We start from the raw sequence: 14,726 nt of genomic DNA, 5'->3' as shown, positions 1-14,726 counted from the left end.
ACTTTTATACAAGCTGTGTATTTTTCTTTCATGCATTTTATTAAATCATTTGTCCTGGTATAGTTGGTATAGTTTTACATTATCAGAATATTAAAAATTATCTAAAGTTACTGTAGTAAAATTTTTGAAATATAATTGAATTTTGGGTAATTTAAGTTGTACCAGATGTTGAATTAAACTTAAGATCAGTAAAAATAATAATGCTGCTACTGAATTTTTGCTCTGAATGAAATACTTTTCATACTTTCTGGAAGGAATTTGGATACTTACAAATCAATAAATACTAATTTTAATTTAAAATTTTATAATGCCCTTGATTTTGGAAAAAAAAAATTTTCTATTCTTTCTTCACTGTGTGTTTTGTTTTGTTTTTTTTCCTCTGTCACAACGATAGCTATGATAGGACAGGACCTTGCTGGAACTTTCAGTAAGTTGGCTTTGTCTTTTTCAAACTTCCCATTGGTCATCCATGCATGTCAGTAGTGCCATCTAAATTGTACTTCCAAAAGTTCCATGCCATCAGCCCCCTTGCCTGCACTGATGTTACCTTAACTGGTACTTAATTAAGTGAATTGTCTTTACTATTCCATTCTTTTTTATTTAAAATTTTTTAAAATATCTATTTATTTTTGGGAGACAGAGTGCAAGCTGGGGAGGGGCAGAGAGAGGGGAGAGAGATACAGAATCTGAAGCAGGGTCCAGGCTCCGAGCTGTCATCACAGAACTTGACACGGGGCTCGAACCCAGGAAGCGCAGGATCATGACCTGAGCTGAAGTCGGACGCTTAATTGACTGAGCCAACCAGGCGCCCCTCCTATTCCATTCTTGTTACTCAGTGCGCATTTCAGCAACAACTTTATTTATTTATTTTTTTTAACGTTTATTTGTTTTTGAGACAGAGACAGAGCATGAACAGGGGAGGGGCAGAGAGAGAGGGAGACACAGAATCTGAAACAGGGTCCAGGCTCTGAGCGGTCAGCCTAGAGCCCGACGCGGGGCTCGAAGTCACGGACCGTGAGATCATGACCTGAGCCGACGTCGGACGCTTAACCGACTGAGCCACCCAGGCGCCCCTCAGCAACAACTTTAAATCTTTAAAATAAGATTAGTGTTACTGTATTTTCAGTTTTATTTTGTCTTTTGGATGAGTTTGGTTTCCCCAGGGACTTTGTTAGCCTTTTTTTTTGTTTCTTGTTTAATGGCATAAATCACTGTTATGTAGATATGTGACTTAAATATTAAGATGACTGTTCTGTGGGGCAGGATGTCCATTAGTAATGATACAGATATGATCAATTCTGGAATTGGTTCTTGACAGTGTCAATATTTTCATCTCATTGAACATGTGTTATATAGACAGGGTATTATTTTGGTGATTACCTAGAATAATTTCTTAGTAAGATTGTAAACTAAGTCAATGGAAAATTTTTGTTTTTTAAAGTGTATGCAGAAAGCAACATTTCATCTTTAATGTGTTGAAGGTACTACAGATGTAAAATTTAGATACATTGTTTGATCTTTACATTATAAAATACTCTGAAAAGCTGTCAAAAATGGGTTGATTTATGTTTTTAAATATTTGTTTTTAGAAAAGTATCATTTTTCTCCTTTTATAAACAAATATCTAGGAAGAAAACTAATTTTTGTAACTTTTGTGGGAAAGTAAGAAGTCTTGAGGTCAAAACTTCATTTTACTTGTCTTAAATATACCTCACTTCCAACAAACTAGTAACTATTGAAATAAAATTTTATTTACTATCATTTTTAAAAATTAGTTTAAGAGCATGAGCAGGGGAGAGGGGCAGAGAGAGAGAGAGAGAGAGAGAGAGAGAGAATCCCAAGCAGGCTCCATGCCCGGGGTGGAGCCTGACATTGGGCTTGATCTCATGAGCATGAGATTATCATGACCTGAGCTAAAATCAAGAGTCATACACTTAACCAACTGAGCCACCCAGGAGCCCCTACAATTTTATTTTCTAAAATAGTTATAAACAGACTGATCTTCATGAACTAGCATCTTCATTCACGTTTTACTTTTATGATCTTTCACTTGTACAGAATAGCCCATTAAATGCTGTGTTCCTTCTAGGAGTTTCCACAGGGCTTGGAGACCTTTTTGTTTAAGTATTTCCATGTAATCCACTTGGAATCTCCCTAATACAGTGTTATGGGAATGTTAATACATGATTCTGTTTTCTTTTGTCTTTTCTTTTTTTTAGTATTTATTTTTGAGCAAGCACAAGTTGGGGAGGGTCAGAGAGAGGATCTGAAGCAGGCTTTGCACTGACAGGCTAACAGTAGTGACCCCAATGTGGGGCTCAAACTCACATGAACTGCGAGATCATGACCTGAGCTGAACGAAGTTGGACTCTCAACCTGCTGAGTCACCTGGGCACCCCCATCATTCTCTTTTCAATAGTGGATAGGAATAATATTGCCAGATTTCTCTGGCTCTTAAGATCAAATTGATGCCCATTTGAGTTATGTTAATTTAAGTTGTATGAGATATCCATTGACTGAATATCTGTGTGTTTATTGACTTATTTGGATAAATATCTAAAATGTAATGGGGGAGAAGTATAAAAATCCTTTCGATTTTTCTCTGATTGTATCCCTTGGTAATGTACTTCCTAAAGTGTTTACTTTTCTTCTCTTATTCAAGTACATGCTTTAAAACATTTGTATTAAAAAAATTTTTTTTGTTTATTTGTGAGAGAGACAGAGCATGAGCGAGGCAGGGGCAGAGAGGGAGGGAGACAGAATCCAAACAGGCTCCAGAGCTGTCAGCACAGAGCCCAATGTGGGGCTTGAACCCACGAACCATGAGATCATGACCTGAGCTGAAGTCAGATGTTTAATCAACTGAACAACCCAGGTGCCCCTAAAACATTTGTATTTTGAAAGGCTTTTCATCTTAATTCCATTATTAGTTTTTGTTTATTTTTTGTTCTTGCCTGGGATTAGATTCTTAAATATTTACTCCTTTAATACAACTGTTTTCCCTCTTGACTGTACCTTTGTCCTGCCCAAAAGCTGTAATTTAAGGCATTTTAAATACTTGATATTCTTAGTGTGTTATTAAAATGTCAGTTTTCTAATGCTGCTTTATTAAGTTGATAATGTTAGGTAATTATGGTACCAGAATGAGTGTACATACGAGTAGCCAGTGTGTTCAATTAAAATTTTATTCATAATATTAAAGACATTTAACTGTTTCAGTATTATGTGTTTGCGTGGTGTATTTTACCGTTGAGGAAGAAGCATTATTTAAGTGTAGCTTCAAAAGCCTGATCTGGCAATGATAGTATTGAGAAGGTTCAAACAAAGCATGAGTTACAGCACAACTTTTCTGATAAATATGTCAATAAGTAAATCTCTTTGGCCTTTTTAACTTTTTTCTTCATTTAAAAAGTCTGCATTTTCTTTTTTATTTAAACCTCAGTGTTACTAACTTTTAGGAAGTATTAATCTGAAAGCTTTATTTTAAAATCATTAGTCATTGGTCATCTGTCTCTGAGGCATTACACTTATGACAACACTTTAATTTAATTATCTTTCCATCTACTTTCCAAGGTAAATTTCAGAACTTGCATGCTTTTTCTTTGTATTTCAGAATATTCTGTCATTTATGTGGTTAAACTTTAGCTAGAGAATTCTATTTGTTTTGTTCTTTAATATAGTTAATACTTTAAAAATCATGATTTAAAACAATGTATTTTCAGGGGCACCTGGGTGGCTCAGTTGGTTAAGTGTCTGACTTCAGCTCATGTCATGATCTCATAGGTCATGAGTTCGAGCCCTGCGTCGGGCTTTGTGCTGACAGCCCAGAGCCTGGAGCCTGCTTCGGACTCTGTGTCTCTCTCTCTCTGCCCCTCCCTTGCTCGTGCTCTGTCTCACTCTCAGAAATAAGTAAACATTAAAAAAAAATCTTTAAAAATGTTATTTTCAGCATTTTAACAGCATCTGTATATACGAATCCATTTTAAAATATTCCCAAATTTAGCACATGTATCGCTTGCTTGTTCTTATTATTATCCTTTTTTTGACTAAATCTCTTCAGAAAAATTGATTTTTTTAATGCTTAAATTCTAAAAAATTTTATAATATTTTAGCATGAACACAGGTATTTGTTGGCTTTTTTTTTTTTTAAGACTTTTGTTTTGTTTTTAGTTCATTTATTTTGAAAGAGAGAATGCACACACAAGCTGGGAGGGGCATAGAGGGAGAGAGAGGAAATCCCAAACAAGTTCCACACTGTCAACACAGAGCCCCATGCTGGGCTCGAACCCACAAACCGTGAGATCATGACCCGAGCCGGAATCACAAGTTGGACGCTTAACCCACTGAGCCACCCGTGTACCCCTGTTGGCTTGTTTTTAAAGCCAATCTCATTTGACCTGTAAAATAAAAATTGAATAAAGTTAAGTTATAATTCAGAGATTGTCATAAACCTATTAGGCAACGATACAACATAACTGATGTTCTTTTTGTGGGGACCTTCAATGGAGATGTTAGAAACTGTCCATGTGTTTGTAACACCAGAGCTGATGATTTTCCTTTGGGTGATTAAAAAGTTTTATTCTAACATTTTGGTGACAAACACCTTTCCTGTTTATAACTTATAGCTTACCAGCCCTACAACAGAATGGAGCCCTAGCCATCCAGGAGAGGATGCAGTGGTGTCTTTTGCTGATGTTGGATGGGTAGCCAACGAAGAAGAAGAGTGTTCAACAAGACGAAGGTTAGTCTGGAAGGCTCTCAGAGCTGAGATGCAGTATTTATGATTTTAAAGGGTGATACATTTGCAATATTTTCTTTTAGTAGCCTAATTTGATTTCTAGTAACTAACCCAGTTATTTTTCACAAGTAGTCTTCTTTTCTGTTTATTTTAAACACTCAGTATTATAAAGTTCCTAGAGACCTATAACTGTGTCTTAAGTGCTTATGAGTTATAGAATTGCCTAACCTTCAGAAGCTTAATATGAAACCAGAAGCAACTATCATAAATATGTTTAGATAAGTAATTAAAATGATATTATTGGGGCAGAGGAATCAGTGTGGGTCACATTAGGGACTTTGTGTAATCACTGGAGAATGCTTCCTAAAAGTTGTGTCAAGATGAGTGTGATTTAGAGGACATAATGTGTAAGAGTTAGAGAGGTACTTTCATTTATTTCAAAGAGCCTGAATAAATTATTGACTACACTTTCAGTCTAATAAACAAGTCATGCAGCATATTTAACTCTTCATTCTTTTTTTTTTTTTTTTAATTTTTTTAGTGTTTGTTTATTCTTGAGAGAGAGACAGAGAGAGAGAGCATGAGCAGGGGAGGGGCAGAGTGAGAGAGGGATGCAGAATCCGAAGCAGGCTCCAGGCTCCGAGCTGTCAGCACAGAGCCCGACGTGGGGCTCGAACCCACAAGCCGACGTTTAACTGACTGAGCCACGCAGGCGCCCCAACTCTTCATTCTTATTAGGCCTCAGAAATACAGAGATAAAATAAGACACTGCTTTCTAGGAATATTTGGTGTGCCAGAGGAGATTAAAAAGGAAATCAATGATGTTGGTATTATAAAGTTTACTAAGTAAATCCAGAAGGCCACTGTGGGATGAGAGAGGTTTGGCAAGGCTTCTCAGAGAAGAGAATGCTGGAGCAAGGACAACCAGCAGAGGTAGGAGAATTTCATGGAAGGGGAATAAACTAATTATCAGTGTCAAATACTTAGAGGCTAGGTAAATCAAAAAACTAGCAAGTTTCAATTTTGTTTTGTAGTTGGAAGATTATCATTGACTTCAGCAAGAGTAATTTCATTTGAGTGGTATTAGCTGCATAAAATAAGAATCAAGTAATCCAAGAAACAGTAATCTATTTCCATTGCTTTTGGCAAATTCATTGCTTATGGATGATTTGAATGACAAGTAGAAGTGAGGACATAGTGGTAAATGAACACAGACCATATACTGCAGATTAGCAGGTATAGAGCTTTTAAACATGTTCATTTTATTTTTTAATTGAACTTTTTATTTTGAGATAATAGATTATTACATACAGTTGTATGAAATAATACAGAAACATTTCCTGTACTCTGTACCCCATTTTCTCCAATGGTAACATCTTGCAAAACTGGTATAATATTAAAACCAGTATGTTGACACTGCTAAAAGTCGAGGTACAGAACATTTCTCTATCGCAGTTATCCCTCATGTGGCTACACCCACTTCCCTTCCCTCTCCAGTCTCTCCTTAATCAGTTGCAGGCACTTAGCTTTTCTCCAATTTCACAATTTTGTCATTTCAAGAATGTTATACAAATTGAATCATACAGTATGTAACCTTTTGGGACAGGCTTTTTTCGCCAAGCATAATTCTCCAGTGATTTGTCCAGATTGTTGTATATACCTGTAGTTTTTTTCATTTTTAGAGCTGAGGTAGTATTCCTTGGTATGGATGGACCATTGTGTTTAACCATGCACCAATTGATGGAACATCTGGATTGATTCCAGTTTTTGCCTGTTACGAATAAAGTTGCTACAAACATTTGTGTACCGAAGTTTGAATGAGCATAAGTTTTTATTTCTCTGGGATAAATGCCCATGAGTGCAGTTGCTGGGTCATCTCAGTCATGAAATAGTTGCGTGTTTATGTTTTATGAAACTGGCAAACCATTTTCCAGAGTGGCTATACTATTTGTCAATCCCAGTAGTAATGTATAGCTTATCTAGCTGTATCTTTGCCAGTATTTGGTGTCATCATTCTTTTTTCTTTTCTTACCATTCTAGTAGTTGTGTGGTGATAATGTGGTTTTTAATTTGTGTTTCCTTAATGGCTAATGATGTTGAACATCTTTTCAAGAGTTTATTTGCCATCTTTTTTTTTTAACTATTTTTTAAAATTGTTTTTTAAGTTTACTTATTTTGAGAAAGGCAGAGTGTGTGAGCAGGGAGGGGCAGAGAGAGAGGGTGAGAGAGAATCAGGCTCTGTGCTGTGCTGTCAGGGCAGAGCCTGATATGGGACTTGAATTCACAAACTGTGAGACCATGACCTGAATTGATATCAAGAGTCAGATGCTCAGCCTACTGAGCCACCCAGACGCCCCTTATTTGCTGTCTTTTGGATAAAGTGTTTCTTCATGTCCAATTTTCTAATTGGAGATATTTTCATGAGTTCTTTATGTATTTTTTTTTAAATTTTTTTTTTTAATGTTTATTTATTTTTGGGACAGAGAGAGACAGAGCATGAATGGGGGAGGGGCAGAGAGAGAGGGAGACACAGAATCAGAAGCAGGCTCCAGGCTCTGAGCCGTCAGCCCAGAGCCCGACGCGGGGCTCGAACTCATGGACCGCGAGATCGTGACCTGGCTGAAGTCGGACGCTTAACCGACTGCGCCACCCAGGTGCCCCAAGAGTTCTTTATGTATTTTAGATCGGAGTCCTTGTCAGATAAGTAGTAATAAGTAGTATGTAAATCTTTCCTCCCACATATAATGGGACAAGTGAAAGCTTGTCTTTTCATTTAAGTCTTTCAGAAAGCAGAAGTTTTTAATTCTGATGAAATCCAATTTATCAATTTTTTTCTTTTATGGATTGCTTTTGCTGTCAGTGTAGGAACCCTGGACTTAGTGTTATAGCCTGCAGATTTTTGTATTCTATTTTTAAACCTGTCCTTTGTTAATTATTACATGAACCAAAAGAACCAAGAGAGGTAGTGGGAAATTTTCCCTCCTGGACACCATCTTCTTTACAGCACAGACCATTACACAGTATAATGAGAAAACTACCATAAATAATAGTTATTTCCTGTGGAGAGTTACTTTCTTTTTGAGTTCAGATTGCAAGTTAGGTTAAGACAAATGAAGAAAAACCCAGAATGTTAGCTTATTGAGAGAAACAATAATCTATTTTCATTGCTTTTGGCAAATCTTAAGCGAGGTCTGAATTAAGAAAGCATTATTTGAAAAAAAATCATAAAGATGGTAAATGGGTGTTTCCATAGCTTTTTTTTTTTTGTCTGAAATCCTTGTTGGTTAAAGACAGAAACTACTTCATTTCTACAAAGGAATGCTATGAACTTTTAAGACATGTGCTATCACATTTTTTGTGAACTATCAAAGTCAAAAAGGACATTATCATGAAAGAAAAATAAAGACAACCGAAGAACTTTAAAGGCATTTAGCTACTTTGCTGTTCTCTATTAGTGTTTTTATATGCTCAGTGATATAAAGGAAGCAGAAGCACGGAGCCTGGGGTGAAACAAGAAAACAAGAGGCACACTATAGTAAGAAGGTGAAGAGATAAAGATCCCACTGTCCTCGAGAACCTTACATTGCTTAATTTCAATTTAAGGGGTCACTTAAATGCATGGCATTATGGAAAATAAATGATATGTTACGGTTCATCTGAACTTGTCAGTTGGCCCCAAGCTGCAATAATCACCTTCTCAATGTCAGATCATTTACTCCTCAAAGAATCCTGAAATAGCCATTCTCTCCCCATGAATTTCCCCAGGAATTGGCAGCAATCCAGGATTGTTCTTTCTGTCCTTGTGCTGCTCCTTTCAGTGTTCCCTATCCAGTGAGTTTGACAGCATGTATCTGAAAGCTTTGATATTTTTCTGATTCTTCATTTGTTCTCGTGACATATCTGTATGTCCCTGTCTCATAATGGAAGAAATCCTCATTGACTTGCATTATGGCTTGAACTTGGGCCATTTTGCATGATTTCTTTCATTATCTCAGTGTTATTGGAGGAGACTCTGTGTGGAGGAGAACATTGGTAGATCCTGTTCGATTTCTCGATGTTGTTGGGACATGTTTTTTAAAAAAATTTTATAGTTCTGTTTTACATTTAAGTCTGTGATCCTTTGTCTAGTTTTTGGTGTCAAGGTAATACTAGCTTCATAAAATGAATTGGACAGTGCCTCTCTTCTGTGCTCTGAAGAGATTATATAGAACTGGTGTTAATTGTTTTATAAATATTTTATAGTTTTCTCCAGTGAAACCATTTGGGCTTGGAGATTTCTTTTTGTTGTGTCTTAAAATTGTGAATTCAATTTCTTTAATAAAGTTATAGGACTTTTATCAGTTTCATGTTGGGTGAGATGTAGTAGTTTGTGCTTCTCACGGAATTGGTCCATTTCATCTAAGTGGTCAAATTTATGTGTGTAGCATTGCTTGTAGTATTTGTAGTAGTTTATAAGGCTGTAGTGATACCCGTTTCATTTCCTAATATTAGTAATTTGTGTCTTCTCTTTTTTTAAGACTTGTCAATTTTACTAATCTTTTCAAAGAACCAACACTCTTTTCATTGATTTTTCTGTTTTCAATTTTTCTGTTTGATTGGTTTCTCCTCCTATTATTTTCTTCTATTTGCTTTGAGCTCATTTTGCTCATATTTTTCTAAGCTTTTAAAGTAGGAGCTTACATTATTAATTTTAGACTTTTCCTTTTTTTCTAATATGATACTCCTCCCCTCTTGCCTGCAGTTTGTCTTTCCATGACTCCATTTACCTACAGTCAACTGCAGTAAGAAGCAAATGATCCTCCTTCTGACATATCGTCAGAAGGTCAGTACTAACTCTTACAGTGCCTACGTCATTCACCTCACTTCATCTCATCATGTAGGTATTTTGTCACAAGAATGAGTATGGTACAGTAAGACATTTTGAGAGAGATCACATTCACATAACTCTTATTACAGTAGATTGTTAGAATTGTTCTATTTTATTGTTAATCTCTTGCTGTGCTTAATTTATAACTTAAGCTTTATTGTCAATATGTAGGTGTAGGCAGGAACACAGTATATATAGTGTTCAGTATTATCCAAAGTTTCAGGCATCCACTGGAGGTCTTGGCATGTATTCCTCCGTGGATAAGGGGAGACTACTGTTTTTGTTTGTTTATTTGAAAGGGAGATTACTGTAAAACCATTTTTAGTGCTATAAATTGCCCTCTCAACACTGCTTTAGCTGTACCCTACATGTTTCAATATATTGTATTTTTTAAAAATCCAGCTCACTATATTTTTTTATTTCCCTTGAGATATCTTCTTTGATCTATGGATTATTTAGAAGTTTGTTCAGTTTCCAAATATTTGGAAATTTTGCTGTTATCTTTGCATTATTGAGTTCTAGTTTGATTCTGTTATGGTCAGAGAACAGATGTTATATATGCTTCTTTTAAACTTGTTGAGTGGGGCGCCTGGGTGGCTCAGTCGGTTAAGCGTCCGACTTCAGCTCAGGTCATGATCTCGCGGTCCGTGAGTTCAAGCCCCGCATCGGGCTCTGTGCTGACAGCTCAGAGCCTGGAGCCTGTTTCAGATTCTGTGTCTCCCTCTCTCTGACCCTCCCCCGTTCATGCTCTGTCTCTCTCTGTCTCAAAAATAAATGTTAAAAAAAAAAAATTTAAACTTGTTATTTTAATGGTCCTTGATATGGACCATTTTGATTTATTTTCTGTGGTTATTTGAAAAAAAGGTGTATCCTATAAATGTCGAAGAGGTTCCATTGTTGAATTTTTCTCCATCCTTTCTGATTGTCTATTCTAACAGTCGTTCAAAAGGGGGTGTTGAGATCTCCAGCTGTATTTGTGGATTTGTGTATTTCTCTTTCTATTTGGTGCATACACATTTAGAATTGCTATGTCTGTTTTAACCCACTCTACCAATTGGTCTTTTACTTGGTGCATATAAAGCATTTACATTTATGTAGTTATTGATATGTTAGAGTTCAAATCTACTCTTTTTTCCCCTCTGTTCTCTGTTTTCTTTTTTCTGCTTTACCATGGATGACTTAAACATTTTTTTTGGATTTCCTTTTTGATTTATCTGTGTTTTTGAGTGTCTTTCTTTGTGAAGTTCTTTTGGTGGTTGACCTAGGTATTACATTATATATACATAGCTTACCACATTCTACTGGTGTTGTCATTTTACCAGTTGAACTTCTTTATGTCCCAATACCCTCCCTGTTTATAATTTTCTTAAAAACCTTCTTTACAGACATTTGGAATCACATCAGTATGATATTTCCTTCAAACATAATTTAGAAACAGGATGAGAGAATAAGTCTATTTACCCACATTTTTGCTGTGTTTTTCTTTCTGCTTGATGCAGTTTCTCTTTTTATTGCTTTCTTTCCATTTGGAGAACTCCTTCAGCTATTATTTCAGTATAGGTGTGCTTGCTATAAGTTTTTTGTTTTTTGTTTTATTTGAGAATTCTTGATTTCCCCAGTTTTGAGGGAAATATATATATTTGCTAGACATGAGGTTATGAGTTCATAGTTTTTATTTATTTTTTTATTTTATTTTATTTTTTAAAGTTTATTTACTTATTTTGAGAGAGAGTGAGAATCTGAAGCAGACTCCACACTGACAGCATGGAGCCAACGTGGGGCCCCAACTCATGAACCGTGAGATCACAAACTGAGCCAAAACCAAGAGTCAGACACTTAACCGACTAAGCTACCCAGGCCCCCCGTTAGTTCTATTCTTTTAACACTCGAACAGTGTGCCATTTCTTCAAGCCTCCATGGTTTCAGATGAGAAATCCTCTGTCATTCAATGAGTTTTTCCCCTATAGGTAGGGTATCCTTTGTCTGTAGCTACTTTAAAAATTTCTTCTTTGCCTTTGGTTTTCAGAAGTCTGAGCCAGGTGTTTCTTGGCATGGATTTCTTGGGTTTATCCTGTTTGGAGTTCACTCAGTTTCTTTGAATCTTCAGGTTTATGTCTTTGTTATTATTTCTATAAATATTTTCTTTAAGTAACTTGTCTGCCATTATTTCTTTAAGTACTTTTCAGTGTGGCCCTCTTTCTCCTCTCCTTCTGGGACCCTGATAGCACAAGTATGAGATCTTTTATAGTCATACAGGTTATTGAGACTGTTGATTTTTTTTTTTTTTCCTAGTCTGTTTGCTTTTTGTTTTTCAGATTGAATAATTTCTGTTGTTCTGTCTCCAAAGACAGAACATTCTCCATTCTTGGTTTGATCCTATGTACTACTGTGTTTTTCAGTTATTTTACTTTTTAGTTCTAAAATTTTCATTTGGGATTCTCCTTTATATTTTCTGTTTCTTTGCTGAAACTATTTTTTTCATTTGTTTCAAGAGTGCTGGTAATTGTTCCCTGAAGCCTTCTGACCATAGCCTCTTTAAAATATGTCAGATAATTTTTAACATCTCTGTCTTCTCAGAGCTGGCATCTATTGTCTTTGTGCATTCTGTTCATCTTCTTTCAGGTTCTTGGTATGAGGACGGATTTTTGACTAAAACTTAGATATTTTTGGTATAGAAGACTCTGGATCTAAACCTTTTCTTTTAGATGTTTTCCACTAATAGCACTCTGGCAGGAGAAGAGTGGGTGCCACCTTTTTCTGCCAGGTGGGAGCAGAAATCCAGGTTTCTCATTCAGCCTCCGTTCACTCCTGAGGGTACTGATGTGAGCTCCAGCTTCCCACAAGGCCTCTTGTGACATTATCCCAGCAGGTAGGTGTGAGTGCCTCATTACTGCTGGATGGGGTGTAATTTGAGGCTCCCCACATTGTCCCCACTATACCACAAGGAGTGAGGTACCCTTGTTAAGTCCCTTCTCTCTGCCTTCTTTGACAGCATCCTGCAGAGTGTGAGGCATCTCTTTGTAGCCTAATGAGGATGGGAGTTAGTCTTTGCTGCATGGTGTAAGTGGGGCCACAGTGCTTTCTGTGGTATTTGGCTGGAGTAGAGTAGTTATTTTACATAAGTTCTCTATCTTGGGAACCTACCCTTTTCTTGGTCCTTTTTGGCTGGGAGAGCTGACTTTTGTTGGGGCTTTTTCCCCCCACCCTGCATTCGTTGACATTTCTGAGTTTTACCCATTAACTCCAGCAACCAGTCTGAGATATATGAAGCAAAAGGAAAACAGGAAACTCACTCCTGTGTCGTTCTTTTGGATCCCAAAGTTCTAGCCATTTTGTCTTGTCCCCACCTTTCAGAGTCCTATTTGTTTTATGTATGTCTAGGGTTTTTAGTTTTAGTTAAGAGGAAGAGTAGGGAAAACTAATCTGTCCCATCTTCCTGGAAAGAGAAGCCACTAAAGGACTTTTAACACAAATGCCATGTTTGCAGAGGATATGACATGAGGTAGTTATAAGGGGGATTGTCATGATACTAAATGAATTGACATAATGGATCTGAATAATGGATTTGGTTTGCATTGTTGAAAATAATTGTCTAAAGGGTCTGTGAAAGAGTGTCTGGAAGTACTTTAGGTAAAGATAATCTGAATTGAACAAAGTGAAAGGAAACGGGAAACCCAGTTGAATTTGAGTGGTGCTCTAGAAGGAGGAAGTTGATAGGCAGTGAAGTGCCCCCATAGTTTCAGGGTTAATGATACGCACCACATGATTAGAAAAATTTGGCAGACTTTCTTTTGCAGTATGGTGCCATATTGCTCTTTACATTGATTTTGACAAATTATAGATGTGCATAAATGTAGATGGTTGGGAAGGGTATTCTCAGTGTTATTTTCCTATGGCCAGTATCCTGATAAACAGGCTGATGCATCTAAATCTCATCATCTTCCCAGCTCATCATACAAGGGAGTTTTGAGAAAGCCCTCTCATTTTCACATACCAGATAAAGTGTATTGTAAGACTGATAAGATATTACCATGTATTTTAAAGAGGGCAGAGTAGAAGAATGAGAGTTGATGCAATTTTGCTTTATTTTGAATTACTGAATACTAGTACCCTCACCTGGCAGTTTGAGGTTTTTTTGTTTTTTAATCTGTCATCCTTTTTTTTTTTTTTTTTTTAAAGTTTGTTTTTGAGAGAGAGAGAGCATGAGCAGGTGAGGGGCAGAGAGAGAGAGGGAGACGTGGAATCCCAAGCAGGCTCCAGGCTCTGGGATCTGGGCTGTTAGCACAGAGCCCGACGGTGGGCTCAAACTCATGAACAGTGAGATCATGAGCTGAGCTGAAGTTGGACGCTTAACCGACTGAGCCACCCAGGCACCCCTTGATCTGTCACTTTGATAGTAATTGCATTTTTATGGGAATTTTTTGCAGTGTAGACTTACAACTTAAAACTATAACTTCTGGGGTGTCTGGTTGGCTCAGTCTGTAGAGCATGTGACTCTTGGTCTCGGGGTTGTGAGTTAGAGCCCCACATTGGGCACAGAGATGCCTTAATAAAAATAATTTGAAAAACGATAACTTGAATCTTTTTTTAAGATTTTATTTTATTTATTTTTAAATTTTTTAAGTATTTATTTTTAAGAGAAAGAGACAGTGCTGATAGGGTAGAGCCTAATGCAAGACTCGAACTCATGAACCATGAGATCGTCACCTGAGTCGAAACCAAGAGCCAGACACTTAACTAACTGAGCCACACAGGTGCCCTATTAAGATTTTATTTTAAATTTTTATTATTTTTTGAAAGAGAGCGTGTGCGTGTGAGTGGGGGAGGTGCTGGAGGGAGATAGAATCCCAAGAAGGCTCCATGACTCCGGGCTCAGTCCCACAACCATGATGACCATGACCTGAGCCAAAATCAAGAGACGCTTAACTGCCTGAGACATCCAGGTGCTCCTAATTGTATCTTATTCTTAATTCTGAGTGCCCCATGCCTATCAAAATGAGTATGTATTAAATACAAATTTATAGGTTCATAGGACTTGAAAGTATTTCAGGTAGCCCTTTTTCTTAGACCAGAATGTCTGTAATCTAATGACTAAGATGAATGTGTTTTTAAAAAATCTAT

General features: G+C 36.8%; 1 protein-coding gene across 2 annotated transcripts in view; it reads left to right on the top strand.

Annotated features, from left to right (window-relative positions):
• Nucleotides 1-14,726, top strand: part of MTFR1 (mitochondrial fission regulator 1) — a 63,476-nt gene that overhangs the window by 34,797 nt on the left and 13,953 nt on the right. For both annotated transcript variants that reach the window (XM_045455081.1, XM_045455082.1), the window contains one exon: nt 4,626-4,741. In XM_045455081.1, coding sequence (XP_045311037.1) covers nt 4,626-4,741 — 116 coding nt within the window. The remainder of the gene's footprint in view (nt 1-4,625; nt 4,742-14,726) is intronic.

Source organism: Leopardus geoffroyi, chromosome C3 (genome assembly GCF_018350155.1).
Source record: "Leopardus geoffroyi isolate Oge1 chromosome C3, O.geoffroyi_Oge1_pat1.0, whole genome shotgun sequence".
Lineage (NCBI taxonomy): Eukaryota > Metazoa > Chordata > Mammalia > Carnivora > Felidae > Leopardus > Leopardus geoffroyi.
This window is presented reverse-complemented; position numbering and strand designations above follow the sequence as displayed.